At 42.4% G+C, this 25,324-nt stretch overlaps 1 protein-coding gene across 1 annotated transcript in view; it reads left to right on the forward strand.

Moving 5' to 3' along the window:
• Positions 1 to 25,324, forward strand: part of SORCS3 (sortilin related VPS10 domain containing receptor 3) — a gene marked incomplete at its 5' end in the record, with an annotated part of 521,132 nt that overhangs the window by 164,058 nt on the left and 331,750 nt on the right. Inside the window, one exon of the mRNA XM_079794297.1 lies at positions 3,462 to 3,529. Within this exon, the coding sequence (XP_079650423.1) occupies positions 3,462 to 3,529 (68 nt within the window). The remainder of the gene's footprint in view (positions 1 to 3,461; positions 3,530 to 25,324) is intronic.

Here is a 25,324-nt window from a genome sequence, read left to right on the forward strand (position 1 = left end):
CTCATTGCAGAAGGAGGGGTGCTTTTCTATATCAGGGCCTCAGCAGGTGGGAGGGTGGTGTCATTGAGGCACAGGCTTGGGACAGGAATCAGGATGTGCAGGAGTATTTCTCAAAGAGGGGTCCTCCAGTTGCCACAGGAAGATTTCTGGACACTACCCAGACCCATCAAGTCAAACTTGCCAGGAGTGGGGCCAGCGGATCCGCATCACTGCTCCCCAGTGACTATTAGGCTCCACTCTACTCATGGAGTGGGAATAATGTCCTGGGCACTTGGTCAAGGTCACACATTATTGGGACTTCAACCTGAGTCACTTCTTCTCTCTGTGTCTCAGTTTCCTCATCTGTAAAATGAAGGCAGTAGACTAAATTCCTACCACCCCTTTCTGAAGACTATGATTTACTGCCAAAGCACCATTATCTTTCATTGACTCAAAAAGTGGTTATTTATAGGAACCTTTGACATACTGAGCCTGTCTGTTAGGGAGGGCAGAAGTACGAACCATGAACCCTACCACAAATTGTTAAAAGTCTATGAGATGGTAACTGATGGGATAGCTAGGCCTGATGGGATATCTAGGCACTATTAAGATAGTGCTTAACTTAGTAGCAAATTATGCTCTCTCTTTCTCAGAAGAGAGAACTTTGATGGCTGGGATAGTCTTGGGAGGCTGCCTGAAGAAGGTGGATTTCGAGCTATTTCCTGTACAACAGGCAGGCTGTGCAGGTGGTAGTAAGAGGACTGGGCACACGCAATGATGTGATGATAGAGCACGACAGAGAGAAAGCAGAGTAGTAAGAATGAATTTAGCATATTTGCAGCCCCTTGAGAAACTTGGATTGCTAAAGCAGGGGACAGTGTCTTGAGAATTGTGGAAAAGTGGTTGGAGGAATGTCTGTGGGCCAGTGCCTGAGTTTCATCATTTAGCGGGGAAGAGGGGATCCAGTAAAGATTCCTAATCAAGAGGCATAATTGAAACTATCTCCCATGAAAGCAGAAATAATCTTCATAGAGGTTGGGAAGGGTGTGTTTGTCTGGATCCTCCAAGAATGGACACCAAGATGAGATTAGATACACAGAAACATATTAGGGCCAGAGGATATGGAGGGAAGGAAGGAAAGGGAGAGTCTCTTGCTCCCAACATTCCCTGGATTTACTCCATCATTGTACTTACTACGTGGTGTCATAAAAATCTGTTTATGCATTGGGCCCAAGCCTTGGGTAAGGAGACTGATAGAATGAGAACGGCTCTGGGTCTGTACAAGGGTTTTGCAGACCCAGTCATTTAGCAGCTTTAGTAATAAAGTAGCACTCTTACCCCCAACGTCTCTTTCTTATCTCTGCTGTGACTTGGCACTTTTTGGAGATTGTTTCATGTCCCTGCAGGCCTGATGTTGGGAGAAAAATGTTCTGATTTTCACCTGCAGGGCTCTAGAGTAGTGTTCCAACCTATTCCTAGCAGAGCACAGTTTTGAGTTTGTTTGTCCAGAATTTCAGATGGCTTGCATATAGCCACCTGTGCTTAAAAAAACAAAACATATATTAATTTCAGATAGGAAGGTAGAGGGAGAGATGGAAACATCAATGATGAGAGAGAATAATAGATTGATTACCTCTTGCTTGCCCCACACTGGGGATTGAGCTCACAACCCGGGCATGTGCCCTGATTGGGAATTGAACCATGATCTTCTGGTTCATAGGTCAATGCTCAACCACTGAGCCATGCAGGCTGGGCCCACCTGTGCTTTTACATACTGACTGAGTATGACTTTGTAGGAAAAATAAAAGGGAGAAATCTATTTGTATGTGTGTGTGTGTGTGTGTGTGTGTGTGTATTAATTCTACAAAACAGGACTTACCTGGCACATTGTTAAGCATCTGGTTGGGAAGGGGGTGGATAAGTCCCTTGTCTTCAGTAGCCCCTGATTTTAATAAATGAAGAAACTCATTGTGAATGTGAGAGGCTAGGACCATGGAGTGACTGTGGAGAGCAGCTCTGTGCATGGGATTCACACTCCTTGCTGTTGTGCTCTGCTAATAGGACAGGTGGCTTAGCAGAGTCTACTGTTCTACAAAGAGCCATGCCAATGATGTCTCTCTTGGCTTGGCCGTTTCTTGCCAATCCACCACTTCCCAGCACAGCACTCGGTCAGAGAGGAGGCCTATGAGCCCTCTAGTAATGGCCCCGCAGAAAAGTTGAATGTCCTAAACCAACTTTGCCATGGACTCTCTGTGACCTGTAATGGGTCACATCCTTGCCTCTAATTTTTTTCTTAGTTTACATAAAAGAAATGGAAATGGAGCTGACCGGCCCCATGGGGTGCTGGATGAGAGTAAATATCAAAGTGAGTGTTTTGTCGTCAGTTAAATGCCATAAACATGTTCAATATAATGGCTGATTATTTTTCTTTAATCGTAAATAGCTACCTAGAATGGGAAGGCCCCATCTTGGTAGCAGAAATTCATTATCTCAGAAAGTGTTTAATGGCTGCTGTGCAAATGAACTGGAGGAAGTTAAATTGTGGAATGGGATGGAGCTGAGAAAAGTGAAATGAGTTGTGCATTAAATTTAGATAAACACAATTATGTGTAACTGGATTATGACGCGTGCAGGCAGACGCTGTATATTAGGCACCTGCGTTTTGATTAAAATCGATTCAGGTGCAAGCGCTTAGCATTTTTGCAGGTACGGAGTTGTGCCTGAGCCACTGTCCAGGTTCATGAGGGGAAGGCAGGGAGATGTCTTATATCCAAGTCTCCAGGAGGAGAAGAGTAAAGGGCATAGGAGCAGACCCACCAGCCGAGACCATTTCAACACGGGCTTTGTGATTTCAACTGGAGTCAGGAAAGTGTCCTGGAGCTCAGTGGGGTCCATTGACCTGCGTACTCCATGGTGGGGACAGATGCTGCTTGGTAGGTGGCGGGTGGCATCAGGGAATATTGGGGACTGGACCTACCTGCCATAGAAATATTTATGGTCCTAGAGATGGAAACACAAAATCTCTTTGAACCCGTGTGGGCAGTACGGGGCCCAGTTCCTTCTACCTTTTGAGCCCAAGTCTGCAAGTCAGAGTCATCTCCAGATCAAAAGCAGCCCATCCTCTGATCCCCGGGGTGGCCATGCCAGTGAGCAGAGCCAGCCAGCTATACCTGACCTTGAAGGAGGACAGCTGTGGAGAAACAACTGTCAATTCCCAGTGAATTCCTGTTAGCATGTTTTTATTTCAAGTGCAAAACATCTTCAGGATTAAAATGAATGCTACCCGTTCTGGGGATGCATTAAATGAACATGTTTTCCCCCTTGCTTGATCCTATAATAACCCATCAACTAAATGGATAGCTACTAAGCTGTCCTCTGGGTGATTTGAGATGCAGTGCATATTGTTATACAAACTAACATAAGATTCCATTTTCTCCCCCTTTTGTTCCTCTCCTCTGCCCTCCTCCTCACCCCCCTTGCAGGTCATACTTATCCTGACGAAGCTTTATGACTTCAACCTGGGGAGCGTGACTGAGAGTTCACTTTGGAGGTAAGTGGCTCAGAGATTCTTAAGGAGCCACTTGGCTGGGCTCACGTGAGAAATGCCAGCTGAGGGGCTGGGAAGCCTGTTTGAAAGGAGCAGAAGGCGGGGGGGGGGTCCTCCTCCTGAAGCCCCCTTTAATGGCCCCGATGGCCCGCACCTGTGGATTGCCTTAGCACTCTGCTTATTTCTTTCGGGGCTGGTCACATGTTCTCCTGGGCAGGGTTGTTGCTTCTGTGTTCTGCAGTGTCTCATGTTTCCAGGTGAACACAGGTGTTGTTGGAGGGATGGGCGAGCGTGCCTGACAAGGAGAGACCGTGGGAAGGGATCTGTTGTAGGAGGGATACTTGTCCTGGTGCGACTGTTTTCAGTCCTTTGCGTCTGGGAGGTGCTGTTGTTTTTGAGAAGCCTGCATTTAGGAGAATAGACCCACATGGGAATCAGGTCTGTGCGGGGACTTTCACGGTCCCTAGCTTTTGTGGGCTCCTTCCTCTAGACAATAATATTAAAAGACATATCTTATGAGTGCATTGGTATGACAAACTTTTTTTCAGCCTAAAATTGCATTTTTTTTTTTGTTTTGACTTTAAAAGGACAAAAGCATTTGTGCCCTAGGCTCGGTGCCCATAGTGGGTGGTGGGTAATCCAGCCCTGATGGGATGCTGTGGCACCAGGACAGGAAGAAGGTGGATGTGGGTGGGGTAGCACAGACAGGGCTTGCATGCAGCCATGAACCCAGGAGTTTCTCTGGATTGGGGACGCCTGCACACTTAGCCTTCCACAGACCTCCTCCCATGCACACTCTGCTCACAGCCACACTGCCTGCCACACAGGATGACAGCAAGTTTCATCAGCCACTGTGAGTCCGCATTTCACGCTCCACACTTATTCTATCCATGGTACTCAAGAGGCCGTGTATGTGTCCGGGTACTTTGTCCTTTGTAGATACTGGGGAGGATGCTGTCACAAAAGGCCTTTCACTTGCCTGTGTCTTCATCTCAGAGCCCTGTCCTGAGGGATTCATGGGGTCTGCAGCAGAGGCGTCTGGGCCGTGAGTGTCTGCACACCTTGCTGCTGCTTCAGGTGACTTGTTTGTTTGCAGAGGACTAGCCAGGGCCTCTCTCCCAGGGAAGGGGAGCAGTCACAGCAACTATTAAATATTTAGGGGTTAATTGCTCCTATTGATTGAGGCCTGCCTCCATTTGCACAGAATGTCCAAAACCTAATTTTGCTGCTCATTGAAAATTGGCAGAGGTATAAGTAACCAGGGGCTTGTAATATATGACAGCATGCCTATTTCCACTCACGCGGGACTCCCAGAGGATTAGAGCCTCAGACACCTTCCTAGCAGGTCCAATCTAATTGATACTGTGCTGACCCCTGAAGCCTGACCCCCGTACTGTCTGCTTGGTGCAAATAACAAAGCAAGCCACACGTGGTGGGGCCTGTTAGGGATTTGAAAAGCTGGGGGATATTGTGGGCTTTCCCTTTGGATAAATGCTATATAAGAATGTACTTTAAAATGTTTTTTTTTAATTGATTTTTTTTAGAGAGAGAGGAAGGGAAAGGAATAGAAACATTGATGGAAAAGAAACATCATGGATCAGCTGCCTCCCCCGCCCCCCGCCCCAATTGGGGATTGAGCCTGAAACACTGGCATGTGCCCTGACCAGGAATTGAACCAGTAGCCTCCTGGTTCACGGGAAAATGCTCAATCACTGAGCCACACTGGCTGGGCTAAGAATATACTTTAAAAAAAATTTGATTTTAGAGAGAGAGAGGAAGGGAGAGAGAGAAACACTACTTGTTGTTCCACTTATTAATGCATTCATTGGTTGATTCTTGTATGTTCCCTGACCAGGATTGAACCTGCAACCTTGGTGTATCAGGATAATGCTCTAACTCAGTGGTCGGCAAACTCATTAGTCAACAGAGCCAAATATCAACAGTACAATGATTGAAATTTCTTTTGAGAGCCAAATTTTTTAAACTTAAACTTCTTCTAACGCCACTTCTTCAAAATAGACTCGCCCAGGCCGTGGTATTTTGTGGAAGAGCCACACTCAAGGGGCCAGAGAGCCGCATGTGGCTTGCGAGCCGCAGTTTGCCGACCACTGCCTAACCAACTGTGCACTTGGCCCCGGCTAGGAACGTATTTATGTATTGTGTTTCAGAAGGTTCATGGTTCTGATAAAGCCCAGCTTAGGAACCTGGATAGAGTATGATTGAGGGAAGAAACTGCTTCTCAACTTTGTGGGAATTTTACAAATTGCTGGGGCCTCTTCTAACTAACTAAATATATATATATATATATATATATATATATATATATATATATATATATATATATATATATATATATATATATATTCAGAGAGGAAGGGAGAGGGAGAGAGAGATGGAAACATCAGCTATGAGAATCATCCATTGGCTGCTTCCTGCATGCCCCATACTAGGGATCGAGCCTACAACCTGGGCATGTGCCCCGACTGGAATCGAACCTCCTGGTTCATAGGTCGATGCTCAACCACTGAGCAACACTGGCCAGGCCTCTTCTATTTTTTACTGTCTTCCCTGCTCAGCTCCTAAAGAGAGTGTCTCCCACTCTCTTTTCTATACTGAAGATGATGTATTTTAGTTAGAGCCTAGAGCACTATGATCTTCCTTAGTAACACAGTGTGCAGAGAAAAGAAACTAAATAAAACATGCACCCATTCGGATGCATGACTTGGCCCAGTGTGCTTAACCAAGTTGGAATTGAATTTGGTGATTCTTCAATCTTCTGTGTAACAGAGAAGCCTGGAGCAGTAGCTGTCATGACAAGATGACACTCCCTGGCAGGTTACAGTGTGATATAATTATTTGCCTCATTGGATTAATAATTCAGAGATCATCTACCTCTAAATAGACAAGACTGTTTAAAAGCATCGGCGATGTGGCAGTATCTTGTGCCCTGTGACCCTCTTTCCGGAACTCCTTGGTGCTATTATCTTATATGAGAGGTGATTCAAATTTTTTTCTCCACCAACAGAAGGATGGCTGCATAGATCGGCCATTAGCACAACCGTCTGTTGGCATCTCTTAGTCAAATAACATTTTACATGTAGGATTTCAAGCTTAGAGAATTTGTGAGGTTAGGGACTGACTTTTTAAAAAGAGCAAGGGTTTCACTTTCAGCCCATAGTGTGTCAAGCTTGGGGGCTGCCCAGCAGTCAAGGGTGATATTGGGCCCCAACTCTATTGGATTTGAAGTAAGCCTGACTTGAGGAGGAGTGGTGAGTCAGGGTCAGGAGGGTCAGCATCCATCAGTTTCTTTCTCAGCAAAGTATTTAAGTGAAGGGTCTGGGACGGATGGCCTGGGTTCAAGTTCTCGCTTTTCCACTTAGCCACAGAGTGACCTTGAGTAAGTTTCTTCACCTCTCTATGCCTCCATTTTCTTATCTGTAACAATGAGGATAATACAAGCGTCGACCTCATAGAGTGGTTATGATATTTCAATGACACGAACTGTGTGAATTTCCTAGGAAAGTGCCTGGCATACAGTGCTATGCATAGGACATACTCAGAAGAATTAGTCATCATGATGTAATCCGCCTGTAATAGATCAGCTTCTCCATGCTAGTTCCTTCTAATTTGTTCCTTTACAACAAACTTGAAGCTATCTTGTTCTGTCCTGTACAATAAAACATAGGAGTTGGTTTATCACTGGCCCCATTTTACAGGTGAAAATATTGAGCACTTCAGAGATTAAATGACTTGCCTCATGTCATACAGCTAATAAGTTGGTGGGGGGTGGGGGGCAAGGCTAAGGTTATAAGTCTGAGAGTAGGGGCTCCCTAATCTTGGACTCTTTACATAGTATCACGTGTCCTCTTAAATAGAAATTCTGGAGCTGGATATAGATAACCCTTTACTTCTCGTCTCCCCCATTCCCACTGAAAATAGGCCCGTATTACCTGATGTGCAGGCATCATGGACTCAAAGGCTGGGCCATGTTCGCCCTCATTTCTGTGAAAACAGCATGTGGCATAGGCTTTGTTGCCATCTTCATGCTCCTCTGCACACACAGGTGTATACCTCTGCCTCATTTGTTGACATTCACGGTCCTCAATTTGGGAGCAAGAATGTCACTTATCTCTGGAAGTGGGAACTATGATAAGGCCAATTATTCCATTGCCTGAGGTGTTTGAGTCTTTAGTTTTGAACATAAATCACAGTTGGGATTTATGTTTCTGACTGGCAAATCGCTTCTGGGACTCAGTCCTATATGTCTTAACCACTGACACTTGGACTGATAAGCACATTACTCTTCCTCAAAATAAATTGTTTAAGGAACTAATTCCTGGAGAGAGATGAGCTAGCAAGCAATTGTCCAGATTCCATCTGTCCATCCCAAGCGCTACTCTCTAACAAAGGTCCCAGGGTAGTCAGTTTATGATCAGGAATTTTCCTGTGGATTTCCTGTTGGATTAGGGATCCTCCTAGAGCTGGATGCCTTAGCATTTGTGGAGGCATAAGAAGAACAGGAATCTTTTGCAATGGATGGTCTCCCTCTATTCCTATTTCACCTCAGTTCTTCTCTTTCCTCCTCCTCTCCGTTTCTTTCACTCCCAGCCTAGCAGCATGGAAGACATTCTTCTCTTGATGAGCAACCAGGATTGGCCATTCCTCTGTATGCCTGGCCTCAGGGCCTGCAGAGCAAGGGCCTCCTGGTCAGGGTTTGTATGGATTGTACCACTTCCCAGGCACATCCTCCTACACACTTTCCCTGAGCCTCCTCTGCTCGCAGCTAATGGTACATTCCTACAGTGTGCAGTGATTTGTTCCTAGCCTGGGAACGTCTCAAGAGCAGGGGACATGTGCCTTTCTGATTTCCAGATCTACAAAGCCTATCCCTTGGGCGACACTAAATAAAGGCTTGGACAACTGAGCTGACATTCCGATAGCCCCAAACCAATCCCAGCCCAGGCCCGCCTTGCCCTGTCGCTTTCTCTGTATTGAGTTGTCTCATCCTCCTGCCACTGGGGAGTCCTGTGACTTTTCATCTGCTTTGCAAGCTGTTGTCTGGATCATTTATTTCCTCCCCTAATTGTTCTGTCAGTGACCTTTCTGAGGATGCTGGTTTGTTTTTTTCTAAATAGGAATTGGAGACCTTTTGGATTTATTAATTTTTTGTTTGCCAAGAAAACCCTGATAATAATTGCTAAGACTTCCCAGAAGTTATTAGTTTACAAATTTTAATGACACTCATGATTTATTTATGTGCTTCCCTCCCTCTCCAGCTGCTCACCCCAATTCCTTGGTGGAATTCCTGCTGAATCTGAGTGAATTAATGGAAACAAAACAGCAGATTGGAATGACATTTTTTTTTTTTGGCTAGGCTGTTAATTAAAAGCTTTCCATCCTATTCGTTAGTCTCTTCATATGTGAGGTTCTGAAGGCTGGGCTGGTACAGGCTGTGAAATCCTCCCTCTAGAATGGGGGCCTTCTATTTGCTTTCAGTGCTAATAAATCTGGCGTAGATTCCTGAATGGGTCAGTGAGCATTCAATTGAACAGATATTAATCGAGCATCCATATGTAAGCAGTCCTGCGCTCTCTGCTGGGGATGCAGAATAAGCATGTCCTGATTACTATCCTCAAGGTAGGTTTCGTTTGGCTGACATTAGATTAATGTACATAGGAAACCACATCAGACATATGCAAAGTACATATGCAGTGCATTCTGTGAGGAGTGGCCCTACTATGGAAATGCTTATATATTTTTTTTATTATCACGGCACCTCATTCTACAAAGGATGCAAAGTAATTTTAGTAATGAACAGAGGACTGATCAATGTGCACACATTGTTTTGCTGTTTAACATAAAACATCTTCTTTTCCCATTAGGATGGGAAACTCCTAAAAGGAAACGCGGTCTCGCATATTAGTAGTTTCCGTAGATCTCAGAAACACCTGGTAACAGATGGGACATAGTATGTGTAGTGGTTAAAGCAGTGGGTTCCGGATTAAATAGTCTGGGTGGGAATCTCAGGTCTATTGCTTGCTAGCTGTCCCACCTTGAGCAAGGTTTTCGTTTGTCCAAGCCCCGTGTACTTATCCATATAATGAGATGACAATGAGACCTATCTCACAGAAGCTTCTCGGGGGTTCAGTGAGATGATGCATGGAATGCAAAATGCCTGCAATCTAGTCATCACTTAATAATTAGTATTTGTCGTAGGCCTATATCCTCCTAGCCCAGCAGCTTCCACCAGACTCTGGATCATAACAGTGCTGATACCTTTAGGAGGGTGGGTGCAAAACACATCTAGAATCTGAAGCACATAATGCCTGGAAATGATGCATTTCTATGGAAAGAACACTAGAGGCTTCTCCTTGAGACATTATCTGTGCTTGGCAAAAGGGAAACATTAATATATCTCTTGGTTTTCCCACACCAAATGAAGATAATGATGATTTTGGCTACAGATGCAAAGCACAATCCGATTTAACTTCTCCTAATATAGTGCTGAGTTAACTCCTTCGTTACTGGTGATTTTATTTTTAATGCAACTATTAGGGGATCTAAGACCATTGAAGAGTTTTGTTACCTCTCAAGTAATTAACATGGAAGGCAGGGTGGGGTCATGGATGGTTCTGCAACTTGGCATATCCTAAGAATTGCTTTTGGAATGTGTTAAAAAACGTAGATTTTTAAGGTTGGGTGTTAGGATGTATAATCTTAAAAGCTCCCTGGTGGATTCTTATCTTCAGGTGGGATTGGGAACCACAGAGTTCAGAGGCAACTTGGGTTCTAAGCCCATCTCAATTACTAATGAATAGGCTTACTCCTGCCATTCTTCTATTTCCTCATAAAAAATTAGATTAAATGTTCTCTCAAGTCTCTTTCGACTCCAAATCCACAGACTCTACCAACTCGGGAAGTCAAACAGGAAGCATGTGCATTAGAATTTAGGGTGCCCAATGGATAACAGCCCCACTCCTGACCACAGCCAACCTCCCTAAAAATCAGTGTCAGCAACATGGACACATCTGACAAGGTGCTGTTCACTGATTGATGGTGGTCGGTAGCAGGTGTTAGCCAGAATACCTGTCCAAACTACTTAATTTAAAGTTATTAAAGATAGGGAACATCACTCAATCTATGAAAGTCTTTGTTCTCAAAAATAGAATGAGAAAGGAATTTGTCCTAGGCATCTTCCTTTGCTGGAGAAGAGAGAAATGAGGATGCCGGAGAAGCACATCTGGATTACAGATCTGATGCTTTCCTATTTATTACGGGAAAGGGAGTTCTTTTTATGACTTAGTCCTTTTCTTCCACTAGGGAGGCCCCAGACATGTATCCATTTTGATTTTTGCCCAGTGGATGAGAGAATATAACACTCTTGTGGGGATCATTTCTGTTGATTATTTTATGTCGTCTTTCCTCCAAATGCAGTGCCATTTTATCACAATCATAAATTACCCCACCATGTGGAGAAAGGGTTTGAAATCCTGCCTCCCCCTTTCCACAGCCCGAGCTCCCTCTCATTTGCACAGCAGTAGATTCATTAGCCTCCTAATGAAGTTAATAAGTCAATAGGATCAGACAGTCTTTCTAAAATAACACTTATAAATGGATGCATTTTCCTACCCTCTAAGGTAAGCCTTAATTTATTTTCCTGCCAGACGTCCATGTGTGTAAAACTATGCTAGGTGAGCCGTTGGAGTGTGGTTTGACGCCAAGAAGAAAAAAGAAAAAAAAAAGGAAAATTTTTATTTCACCCAGAGCCTATCTATTTCCAAGTTTATAGGAGAGTAGAGTTTTACACACTCCATCCCTGCTTATATATATAACGACTATAAAGATTAGGTAGTCGAGCTTTCATAGTTACTTTCTCATCATTTGGTGGCCAATTACCTTATTGGACATACTAGTAGACTGTAAATGCCTTTAGGAGGCTTCTGGCAACTTCCCTGCAAAGACCACTGACCTAGACATTATTGGAGGAGCAATAAACTGGTAAAAGGCCTCTTCCCTCTGTCATATGTCTGGGAGGCTCTTTGTAGGAGTCACTGAACTAAAAAAAGGAAGCATTTTACATCTTGCTGTGGCTTCTAACTGTTTTCTACCCAAGTAAAAGCTAAAGTCAAGTCTTGCCCTAGCTGGTTTGGCTCAGTGGGTAGCGTGTCGGCCTGCGGACTGAAGGGTCCCTGGTTTGATTCTGGTCAAGGGTATGTGCTTTGGTGGCGGGCTCCAGCCCTGTTTGGGGTATGTGCGGGAGGCAACCAATTGATGTATCTCTATCACATAGATGCGTCTCTGCCCTCCCTTCCACTCTCTCTAAAATATCAATGGAAAAATATTCTCAGGTGAGGATTAACAACAACAAAAAGCTAAAGTCAAGTCTTAAAACGCAATCCATAGTTTACCTTTTACAAGCTTCCCCTTGCATTGATACTAATGTCTTAAATGGGTATCATACTTGTAGTCATTGTCCACATGAACACATGCCCACCTCATATTTCTGGGAGGAGTGTAAGTCTTGTATAATTGAATATTCCATTTTACAGGTGGATAAACTAAGGTTTTGAGTGGGTTGATGGTCAGTGATTTCAGATCTGTGACCCAGATCTAGGTTTCCTGATTCTCAGCAACCCTATGCTCGTGCTATTACATTACTAATCCTCTTTCCTGGCCTCTCAAGCTTGGCAACTATTCATAGTTCATGACATCTCTGTCTAAGGAGCTACTTTGGGGACTAGGAATCAGTTTCATTGGTATCTGTCCACATGATTTTTAAAATATATATATTTATTTCAGAGGGAAAGGGAAAAGGAGAGTGAGATAGAAACATCAATGATGAAAGAAAATCATTGATGGGCTGCCTCCTGCATGCCCCACACTGGGGATTGAGCCTACAACCTGGGCATGTGCCCTTGACTGGAATCGAACCTGGGACGCTTCAGTCCGCAGGCTGACTCTCTATCCTCTGAGCCAAACCAGCTAGGGCAGTCGGTGTGATTTTTAGTTCTGGTAGACCATGAGAATCTGCTAGGAAATATAAGAAAAGCCAGTTTCCTGGGCCTTATTCCAAATCTACTGAATCAATTTCTGGGGTCAAGATCTAGGAACTTAGAGCTTTAAAGAACTCCTCACTTGATTCTGATGTAAGCACTGATCTAAGAGACTTCATGGCATCTCTGTTTCTGAAAGGTCCATGAAAACTTGTTTTGGGGAATCTTGCCCTCAGCACAGCACCTTTTCCTTTTACCCCATTTGCTTCTGGCTGGCTCAGAACGACAAAAAATTCATTCATGCGAAAATCCATAGTTGCGCCCTTATCTTTATGAATGACAACCATAAAGGTTAATAATTGGAATGAACTCTGCAACTTACTAATTAGTTCACATTCTGTCAGCATCAGGCTTCTTTAATTGGGCAATTAACATTGATTTTAGAGACTGGTGACACAAGAGAGTGGTTATAAGTGCTATTCTCCATGGAGCTGTGCTTGAGACAAACCCTATGAAGGTGTCATGGCTGTTGGGAATCTAGGCTCCTGGGCAATCAGAGAACATAACTAATGCAGAATGGTTTCCAGGTGACGTTGGGAGGCTTTATAGTCATAATTTTTGGTTACAACCAGCAAAAATCACACTAACATAGGCAAGATATATGATTTGTTGGAAGGATACTGCAATGGCTTAACATTTGGAGAAAAAGATAATGACTAAACTAGAGGACTGACACAATCTTAGGCCTCTCCAGGGACCATGGAGAGGGATGTCGTGGCTCGTATGCCATTGCATGCAACTACCTTCTCTATGACTTAAATTCCTGAGAGAGAACTGAAGGGACTATTAGAGTTAAGTAGTCAAAGCTTTAACTGTGTTTAGGGATGAGAATTTCCTGGCCTCGGCTGGCTTCCTTGTTTGTTCATTCCTCTGCAGAGGGAGACTGGATCCACCAGAGAAACCTAGGACTGGGCTCTGGGAATTCCCGACCAGTATCCTTCACAGATATCACAAGTCTTCTCATGTATTCTTAGGTAAAGGTGACTTATACTTAAAATATGCAAATTTTTAATGAACATCCCTTTACTTGTACTGTTGATTTAAAAGATTGTCATTTATTACATGTCGGGATGTGCTAGAAGGTTTACTCATAAACATATCACTTACAACAACCTTGAAAGGACTTTATCCTACCTGCGGTGCTGACAGCCAGCAGATAATGGGGATTAAGTTTGATCTTCGGTCTGTAAACTTCCAAGTCCTTGCTTGTTGCACTTGTCCATGCTGCCTCCCCAGATAGTTTTAAATCCAGGGTTGGGTAGTGAGCACTTTCTCAATCCATAGAAGGTCCTGATGATTATTTGATTATTTTCTCTTTATCTTTTCATATCTATTATAGGTTTTCCTTTGTGGTTACCATGAGGTTTGCATAGAAAATATTTATAACAGTCTATTTTAAGCTGATAACAACTTCAATTTAAAATCTCTATACTTTTACTCTTTGCCCCTATACTTTGTCATTGATGTAAGAACTACTTCTAAATATATATTATTTATGTGTTAGCAACCTTTATGCTTAAAATTATTTAAATACTTTTGTCTTTTAACTCTTATGCTTGGCTTAAAAATGATGTATATATTACCACTACAGCATTGCATTATTCTGTATTTGTCTATAAATTTACCCTTACCAGTGAGATTTATACTTTCATACTTATGACATATTTATATTGAGGCTTTCAGTACATGAACATTGTACACATCTTCATTTATTTAAGTCTTAGAATTTTTTCATCAGCATTTTGTAATTTTTACTATATAAAAGCAGTACATGTTTCGCTAAGTGTGTACTTAAGTATTTCATTTCCTTTGGAATGATTATATATGGTATTGTGTTCTAAATTACAGTTTTCACAAGATCATTGTTAATGAATAGAAACAGAAATGTGCTTATTTTTTTTTGTGTATTAACCTTGTATCTGGCGACCTTGGTCAACTCATTTGGTGTTTGCTTTTGAATACTTACTCTGGACTCAGTGCTGTGCTAGATGCCTTCTATGCATCATGGAACAGAGTGAAGTTCCCCAATGAGGTCAATTTATTTAATGAGACTGGCTATGTGTGATAACGCTGCTAAGCACTGTGGACCATGCAAGGATATAGATGAGATTTTCCATTTTTAGGAACCTGGGGAAGTGGGGAGGGATTACATAGAGAGGGGGGAGGGAAAGAATGAGGGAAAAAAGGGAGGGAGAAAAAGGGAAGGGAGGGAAGGAGAAATAGAATACAAACCTTGCACATTATGTTACAGTATAAAATAAATATCATAGAAAGGCCTTGATTGGTAATGTGAGGGAATGGGCATGCTAGATAAATTGTTAGATTAAAATCCAGGAGGAGAGAATGACCAGGAGAAGTTTGGAGAATTATTGAGAGGCCTATGGAGTTGAAATGTGAATGTAGTAGAGGGAAGGTGGCCATGGAGGAGGCTGGACAGGAAGTGAAAATCACATTGGGGAAGACTTTGATGCCCGATTGAGCAATTAAAAAACTTTTCTGTGGGGTAGAGAGGAAAGAGCAAAGGTTTGTGAACAGCAATTCTAAAACAATAACTATGTTTTAGAAAGATATATTTAGAAAGAGTGATTTAGTGTGGGGAACAATTGTAGGGGGCGGGGTGTCAGTTATGAGACTACCATGACATTCTTATTGTTTTTCCTCTCATCCATCCATCCATACATACATACATCCATCTATCCATCTGTCAACCCATCCATCTATGTGTTTGTGTGCTTATCTATCTTCCTACCCTTATAGAATGTACAAGTATCTGAAGTTTAATGGGCCAGGAATGAGGAAGACAGGAAGCCTAAGGTCAAGGCCCCCTTGTTTGAGGGAAACCAGAAACTTCCTTCTAAATCTCTAGGCTTTCAGGGGTCTAAACATGAATTCTATACCATTGGAGTTAAGGTGTGATGACTGGGTCATGGAGTCAGATGGTGAGGGGTCATTAGGGACCATGCTTCATTGGCTTACTATATTCAGACAAAGGTTAGACTGTAGCATTCTGAAAGCTTGGGTGAGAGGATAAAGGGAGTGGCTTGCCTTATTAGCTTATTTTCTCTTCATTCTTCAACATGTGCTCGATGTCAAAATATGGGAGGCAGGACAGTAACATTGCAGGCTGAGGAATTTGGAATTGGATCTAATTCGGATTTGCTTTGAAACTTTGGTACCTTATATGGGCATTCTTTAAATGCATCTGGCTGGATTCCTTCAGACTTGAAAATTGAGATAGTATACAAGATTTTGTTTAGCCAACAAGGAAGAAACAATGAGTTTTTTAAAGCTTTTTAAGTTTTTAAAAATCCTTTTTGAATATTTAAATTTTTATGGAATAATTTTACTAATAAAAGTAATTTTCCAAAGCTTGAAAATGAAGAGTACTATAAAAATAATAGCCACCATCTTTAATTGGTTTTAAATTATTTTTAAGTTTCAGCATATGTGCACCAATACATTTTAACCTATATATTTTACATAATTGAAATTCTCTTCTATAACTCATTTTGTTTATTTTCATATAGCCTTTGACTAAGCATTTTTCAATGTTATTCAAAATGTTTCACAAACATAATTTTAAAGTTTACATAATAGCCTTGTATTGCTGTTCTGTAATTTACTTAACTATCTTTGTTCCTTTATTTTTGGAGATTTAGACTGTTTTACAGTTTTTCACCATTTAAAAAATGTATTGAACATCTAGATATATAAGTTTTATTTGGTCTGCATCTTAGATTATTTCCTTAGGACAGACTCTAGAGGAGAAATTTGAAGACTTTTACTATACATTTTCAAGTTGGTTATGAGAAAGGTGCGTTTCTGAAACTCCTTGCTGGGATAAAAACTTCTGATTTTAAAAGATTTAGAAAGTTGACACAGTTTGTGGTATATGTATATGTGTGTGTGGTTTATGCATATTACAGATATCTATTTACATGCTTTAGGGTCATTAGTATGCCTACAATTTTATTAAATTATTGGATAAGACTTGGGCAATGAGGCCCTTGAAAATGATGTGTCCCCAGACTCCATGAAGAACATGCATGTCGTCGAAACCGGTTTGGCTCAGTGGATAGCACGTCGGTCTGCGGACTGGAAGGTCCCGGGTTCGATTCCGGTCGAAGGCATGTACATTGGTTGCGGGCACATCCCCGGTAGGGGGCGTGCAGGAGGCAGCTGGTCGATGTTTCTCTCTCATCGATGTTTCTAGCTCTCTATCCCTCTCCCTTTCTCTCTGTGAAAAACCAATAAAATATATTTAAAAAAAAAAAAAAAAGAACATGCATGTCTCCAGCTAACTGAGAATATCCAGGCCCATCTGAATGGATAACATGAGAACAATAGCAGTCACATCAGTGATAACAGTTGATCAGATTGTGTGCCAGGTACTGATTAAAGTGTTTTACATCTGCCTAACCCAGCCTGATAGTAAACCAGTTAGGGAATACTGCTGCCATCTACATTTTGTAGCTGAGGAATCTGAGGACAGTTGTTTTAAATAGTTTGTGTTTTACTTTGGGCACAATGGGAGACAATTAAAAGGCTTTAAGCAGGGGCATGAAATTTTGAAAGACTTATTAGTATTGAACTTTAATTTTTTTATCACTCATTTTGTATTTTTGTGAATGGGACATTTCCCAGCCCCATTTGATTGTCTACTTGCAATTCCTCATGTGTTTTCTTTTAATGCATTTTGTATGTTTATCTACTGGTGACCTGCTTTCCTTATCATTTTGTACATGTTTTTAAAATAGAACATGCAAACTAAAAGCATTGTTGAATCTGATGCCAATATCTCCCTCATTCTGTTTTATCCTGTTATCATAGTTCATTTTCATAAAGGAGTTTTACATTTTGTAACTAATCAAATCTGTTCATCTTTATTTAGAAAAACCACATTCCTTCTTAGTTTTATTTGTTAAGATTGAAAAACTCTCACCTTTTTAATTCGTTTTTACGCAGCAGCAAATCCATCTCTTAGATGGGAAATGCGTGATAAAAATTGTTGAATAAGCTGTGGCATTCATTTGTGAGAACATCTGCTTGTTTTTGCGATCAATTATCAAATCCTCCCGCAAACCATACAAAGTAGGTACTATTATACTTTCCTTTTTGCAGATGGGGAAACTGCGATTTTAATAAAATGAATAATCTGATGAAGTGTACACAGGTGGATTTGGCCTCTTAACCCGACTGGGAAGACTGATGACTTACTCATAACCAAGGAATTACTCAACTGGAAGCTCTGTGTGGTGTCTTGGGTGGCCTCCACCCACCACTCCAGAGCTGGAAATTTTTGCAGATGGAAAATAGGAAGTTCCCAGCAGAGAAAATGCTTCCGCAGGGCTGCCCTAGCCAGGTTTCTGCCTCATTTCCCAACAGCCCTGTCTTTATTTATGTTCCTTCTCATCCTGGACTTCTCTCCTCCTTCTTACTTTTAGGACCTATGTTCTACTTTCTTCCAGAGTCTTCCTAGAGCATCCTAGCCCAGCACCCCCTCTCTTTTCTCTTTTGAGTCCCTGAGAATCTGCTTTTCTACCCCCTCATCTGCTCCTTGATCTTGCCATGGGTGGCTTCTTGAGATCACACACAACATTTCACTGCATGTGTTGGGCATTGTATGTGCTCAATAAATGGCTTTTGGGTAGACAGAGGAGCAGGACCTACCTGAATCTCCTTCACCTTGATATTGGGAGTCTGCGGAAGTCTGGCTGGGTCCAACAGCCTCAGGTCCTGCAGGAACTCCAAGTGCCAGGCAGCCACCTACGGACACGTGGTTCTTGGTGCCTCTTGTGCCCCTGTGACCAGCTTTGCAGTGGCTGTGTTTTCTGCTCTGTAGTGTGTCCTCTGTCACAGTTAGGTGGTATAGGGTGGGATGAATGGGTATTTTGGAAGGACGGCATATGTTGGAAGCCAGCCAGCCGATAACTGAGAATGGCACACAGAGAATGCCAGTTGTCAAAATTCAGTGGCTGTTTTGAGGCAGTTGCCAGCTTGTTTATCAGGGGTGACAAAAGGAACATTTCCAAGAGATTGGGGATAAGTTGGGGCAATATGTACTTGGGGGCAGTTATCATAACATCAGCATATATTGAATGGCACTGTGCGCTAGGAATAGGTACTTTTCAATATTATCGATAATCTAAATATCCTGATGGCAAGATGTTTAGAGAGGTCCTGGGTATAGTAGGATCTGAGCGGGATGCTACATGGGTGGGGGAATGGTGCATGGCTTTCTGGCTTTTCTCTCTTGCCCAGAGATGTCATCAATTGTTACATATTTATGAAAACCTTAAGATTGAAAAAAACACACACTTTAAATATTTTCTTTTGCTAGGAATCCATAGGAGTGTGCGTGTGTGTGTGTGTGTGTGTGTGTGTGTGTGTGTGTGAGAGAGAGAGAGAGAGAGAGAGAGAGAGAGAGAGAGAGAGAGAGAGAGTTTAGTGTTGCTGCAGCTACAGCCCCATGGCCTCCCTGGGATCACTAGATGAAGGTAGTCACAGAGGGACCTGTTCAGCCTGGACATCTCAGGAATCTCAGGAAACCTCATTGATACCAAAGCCGCAATCAGTTCTTTCTGGGTTCAGCTCACTCCAGTTGCCAGTGCCTATGGAGTGGTGCCTTGTATTGGGCTTCAGAAACTGTCCTTAAGGATCTAACTGGGTGATACTCTCTTCCTTTCATGCCTCTTCCTGTACAGTGATGGGTGGTGACAGCCAATGACTGCTGGACCAGGGTTCTCCCACATCTCTGCATCAGAGATTTTGCTGGTTATGTCATTCTCCTCGTTGTCCACTATTAAAGCATTAGTGATACGGTGAATGCACCACGTTTATATAGATCCATAAGAGTGAATAGTGGGGTGACAATGCATGTACCCCCAAATCTCCAAAGGCAGAATGGTGTTCTTTCAGGCTCTTTAGAACAAACCAAGCTTTTCCCTGTCTGGGGACTTCATATCTATCTGGAATATTCTCCTTCCTACTTCCCTTTTCCACCTGCCCCCAATCACATTTTTTCACAAGTTTAGTTCTTTTTTCTCTTTTATTTCTTCCATCTAGGCATCTCTTCTCCAGAAAGGTATTACCTGGCCATCCTATCTAAGAGAGGTTTCCAGGCTGGTCCATGTCTCAGCCTCCAACAGTACTAACTGTTGTATAACAAACAGTCATTTCATTTCACATCTCACATAGGAGCTATTTCTTTTTTTCATTACTGTTCCATCTTCCCAGCTAAACATAGACTCACTGAGAGCAGGGGTCATGTTTGTCTCATAGAACACACTTTCCCACCAGCAAGCACTGTGCTTGGCACGTGATGGGAGCCACGTGGTACAAGGGAAGAAGGAAGAAAGGGAGAGAGGGAAGGAGGCAGGCAGGCAGGGATCCACAGACAGAAGCAGAGCAGGCAGGTAGACATGAGCTTTCCAATGCCCTGCATGGCAACTCTTGACTAAACCCTGCAGGTCCCTTCCCTTAGTCAGTCCTCCTACATTGCTGATATTTCGTGCTAGGAGAAATATATATCGACAAGCCTTCCCTCCAGGCTGCAGAGGAAAGTGAGGCTCAGAGAAGGAAATGACTTGGCCAGGGCAAGGGTTTGAACCAAAGCTGAACCAGCACACTTTCAGCTAGAGAGGCGGGCATCCCTGGAAGATCCTGGGAGTCCAGTCTTTAGGGCTTTGTGACTGAACCCTTTGCTTTTTAGAGGAACAATGGAAGAAGTGGGCCACTTAAGACATGAAGGCCAGCAAATGTTGTGATTTCACCCCAGAGAAGGCTGCGAGCCTGTAAAAACCTTTCTCCCAGAGGGACCTTAAAAGAACATAGCGCTTTTCTTTCCCCTGAAGTGGAGCTATAAGCCGAGCACAATGCTCCTGACAATGACAGTCAGGCTCTGCCTCGGAACAGACTCGGGGTGGAAAAGGTTCATCGTTTGCCTTCTTTGTGGGGCAGTGCACCCACAGAGGCTGGCTGACTGCTGTGCTTCTGACGGTGGTCACAAGTCTGTATGGGAGGGCCATGTGTGGGGATCAGACAGTAGTTCTCTGTTCACTTCCCACATTCATCAGCTCGTGGTTGGCGCCTCATATGTATTATCCTTGAAATTTGAGAAGAAAATACACCGAAAACACAGCTAAATCAGTGAACAGTGAGTTAGGAAAAATTTGAGAAGAAAATACACCGAAAAAGGTCTAATAAGGAAAAGGGACACCATTGTTCTGGTTCTCTTTGAAAAAATGAGCTGAAGTCTGATTTGATGTTCGGAGTCGGGTACTTGAGGCGCAGCAGTCTGCACAAGAAGAAATAGGCACTGAGTAAGGCGAGGGAGATAGGGGTTTATGTAGCAGAAGTTAATGACTAGCATGGTGGAAAATTAGCGTGATGCATATGGAAAATATGGAAAAAATACATGTATTTCTGAAAAACAAATTGTCTAATTATGTTGACTGTTCTTTAAGGATAGACTTATTGGATTTATTGATCTAGGAATTATTCAAGCTAGCCAGAGTTGGGAACATTTAGTCAGGGCCATCAGTAATTATTATGTTTATACCTGAGTCCTTGAAGTTAAATCGATCCGGGTGCTTTGTTAGGCCCTGGGAAAGAGTAATTTTGGTGCTTACAGAAACCTGAGTTTGAACATTGATGCCTCAGTTACTCACTGTGAAAACATGGAGAGATTATGTAACCTCTTTAATCCTTACATTAATGTTCTCAACTGGAAAATGGGAACACAATTTACTTCAGAAGGTTAATGTGGGCATTAATCAACATAATCTTGAAGTGCATGTTATATGTTGGTGTTCACTTCTACTTTATCTCTCAATGATTTGGGAAAGGTGGCCCCAAACACTTGAGGAACTCATATTTTCTGGATCAACATTTCCCAACTTTCCCCTCCCCTAAATCTCTTTTGGAGTATCTCAATTTTGAACGTGTCCATGACACTGTTTTATTTTTGTTCTGTGTACTTTAATATGAGTAGGAAGAGTTAGGGTTTAAGAGGGTTTGTTGGGTTGTCTAGAGTCACTGGACACCATTATCATAAGAGCTTTTGCATCCTTGTTTTATGCCCATTCAGCACCTGATTTCCTGGAAGCCTACTATGTGCGAGACACCCAGTGAGGCAATAGGAAAATAGGGACGAAGGGTGAGGGGGAGGGGAGGATGAGGAAGATACATCACATTCCTCTGCCCATGAAGTAGACAGAATAATGAAGACAACAGGTAGTAGAAAGGCACACAATGAACTAGGTGATAACTCAATATGGTGAGTGCCACAGGGAGGTGTGATAGGCACCAGGTGGGCATGAGAGAGAAGTGAGGGGTCAAGGGGTGATCTTACCTAGGAGTAGGGCTGGGACTAGGGTGAGGCAAGTCAGGCAGGTGAGGTGCCGAGGGTGCAATACTTAAGGAGGCACTTAGTCTTAGGGTCCTACAAGGGCCTCCTTAAATTTTGAGTCCTAAAAAAACGTGCTTGCATATTTGTGCTTGTCCCCAGCCCTGCCTTGGAGGTGACATTTGAGCTGGGACCTAAAAGATGATGAGGAGCTAGAACTTGAAAGAGCTGCCTGTTCATCAATTGTGTTTGCTGTGGTTCATTTCAGTGTGGTGCCAAGATGTCCATGTAAATCCTCTAATTGCCAAAATTGACCCATCAGTGTTAAATACCTTTTTTAACTGGGTCATTTTCTTCCTTTTACACAGCCATCAAATGCAGCCCTAATGAGGGGTGGAATTCATCTAGTTTTACAACCCTGAGCTTCTCTGTCCTCATTAGCATGCCAGGATCTGGCTCTGGGTGGTTCTTAGCAACAGGTGTCCCATCCTTGCTTTGTATGTTCATAAACAGTTGTTTGCTTTTTTAAATTGCTGATGAGCCTCGTGGTTCAGCCCTGGTGGTTCCATCCTTTTTCTTCTTTGCTCTGATTTCAGAATGCGATAGGGGTTTGTTCTCTGACTGAGGGGGAATATCTTGGCTCTCTTCTTGGGCAAACATTCATAAATAACATGTGCAACTGTGACCATTAATTAAAAGCACACCAATGACATTAGTACATCGTTGAGAAATGCTACATCGCAGAGTTCCAAAATTACAAGCAAAGTTCTACCTCCTGAGTGATGTATTATGTATTGCTCTTTCTAATGTGGTCCAGAGGGGCACTTTCCCGAAAGAATCTCTCACAATTGCCAAGCTGTGTTCTTGTGGGACTGACCACCTCTCACACTTCATGTAGTTTGCAAGGATCGCTCACACGAGTCTTTCACTTTAGATAGAGGCCTCCATAGTCTAGCTGGTCCATAGCCGTGCCATCCAGGCCAGGCTTTGCCCAGCCATCCAGGGATATTTCCCCCCACTCTGCTTTCCTGTTGGCGTCTCTCAGATGGACACCTCTAGGCACTGCCACCACCCACCTCTTCTCAAACCCAAAGCAGAACACACCATTCACCATGTTTAAATTTTCTGGATTAAATGTTGGGACAGTGTTGGATTAACAGGAAGTATGATCACTGCCCATATTGTGTAGTGCTGACAGTCTGGGTTCTCTTGTTGGCCCCATTATTATTGGCTGTGAATCATTTACTGTTACTGTATCTCGATATCCTCGCCTGCAGAATGGGCATATGAGGCTGTTGTGTGGAACAAATGAGTTGATACATAGAAAGTCTTAGAACATTGCCTGACATATAAGAGCTCTAGTAATATCCTTGATTGTTGTCATTATTATTACTATTATTGTTATTTCTATTATTATATTACAAAGTTGATGCATATTCTTTTATTTTATTTTATTTTTTCTAATGCCATTTATCCCCTCTATGTCCTCTTCCACCTCCACTCACACCCTTTCCCCTTCCAGGACCACACTGTTGTCCATGTCCATGTCCATATCCATGATGATGCATATTCTACTAAGTGTCAACAGTTATTAAAGAATGATGCAATTTAACCCTATTTCTACCTTGCCGATGAAACATAAACAAGAGCACACAATTAATTTTTTTCTCATCATTGTCCCTATGCACTGGAACTGTTCTTCTTGGCCAATCTAAATCCTTGAGAAAGAGAAACAGTGAGCCACCTTAGTCAGTGGCAATGAATGGGAGTCATTCATTCATTCATTCATTCTTCCACAAGCACTTCCCTGTGCCAGGCCCCATGCCAGCCCCTTGATGAAACTGATAATTGCTAGATTCCATTGTTTTTTTTTTTTTTGCACAATCATGATATTTATTTTTAATTACTTTATTGATTAAGGTATCACATATTTGTCCTCAACCCCTCCCCACAATTCCCATCCCAAACCCCTCCACACGCATGCCCCCACCCCCCTGTTGTCCGTGATCACTGGTTAGGCTCATATGCAAGCACACAAGTCCTTTGGTTGATCTTTCTCCCTTATCCCCACCCTCCCCTACCTTCCCTCTGAGGTCTGACAGTCTGATCAATTCTGTTCTTGTTCTTCAGTCTATGTTGTTCATCTTTTCCCCTAGATGAGTGAGCTCATGTGATACTAGGAATACACTTATAGGAACCAAAAATGAGACAAGCAATAATGGTTATGTTGAGAGGCAAATGAATCAGTCTATAGTGAGTTTCTTTCTGGGCCAACAGTTCTTTTGAGTCCCAATTTCTATGTCCAACAGTTCTTTATGTGTACACAACAACAATGATATTTCAGTTCTGGATGGTGGACAAATGGTGGTAATGCAGGTCCGACCCTCTCTGGTTTGGTCCTGGGCAATCTGCAGTGACGCACATCTGCTGACTGCTAGTATGGCAAGGCATCGTCAGCGTCTTCCATCTCTGGACTGTTTCTCTTCTGTCTTCATGGCTGGAGCACTCCTATCAATTCCTCTCTGTTGCAGGAGTCCACATGGTCTCGGAGTTGTTTTCTGAAAATATACAAACATATTCTCGACCAAAAGTTAATAAAGAAATCTTTTCTATAAATTTGACTTGTGATCCTTTTTCATTTTTTGCCCCAACGATTTTCATTTGGCTTGTTTTGACACCATGTATGTTTTACCTGGGTGTCTTGCTGTTAGCATTACAAATGAAAGTTAATTTTCTAAAGTAAAAATTTTTTAGATGTAATTTATTTACAGGATATTTTTCCTTACATGATATTCTTCTACTATCCCCCCTTTTTTGGTTTAAATATTAGGAGGCTTTTGGAAATTTTATGCTGTAATCTTGATAGCTTTTAAATTTTACTCTTTGCACTAAAATGTGACTGCTTTAGGTTCATTATATGTTACCCAATTTTACCAATAAAAATTTTAGTTAACACTTTAGGAACAGCTTTTTTTGTCCAGTACAATTGATTTTTCTGGAATATTCGCTTATTTTGATTGGCCAATTTAAATTAGTCTGAAAACTTGACTACTATTTTACTGTCAAATTTAATACTCTAACAACCATCTTATTTTACCCTTCCATTGATATTTTTGTTCTTGTTAAAAACTATTATGTTACTTCAAAAAAAGGTAACACCTAAAACTGCCATCAGCTCCTGGTACCTCAGTGTGCGGGGAGGTTTTGAGAAAGACATTTGACAGGGATTCTGGGAAAATGGTGAGGCCTGAAGACAGCACAGCAGTGAGAGCAGAAATCACAGTGGGTGAACCAGCCTTACATTGTTCATGGGTGGCCTGTGGGCTTGAGAATATGAATAGACAGAGAAGAAATGAGCCAGTGTTGGCCAGAGGAGTGAGAGGATAAAGGGATAGTCAT

This window comes from Cnephaeus nilssonii (genome assembly GCF_951640355.1).
Source record: "Cnephaeus nilssonii genome assembly, chromosome: 16".
NCBI classification, from domain to species: Eukaryota; Metazoa; Chordata; class Mammalia; order Chiroptera; family Vespertilionidae; genus Cnephaeus; species Cnephaeus nilssonii.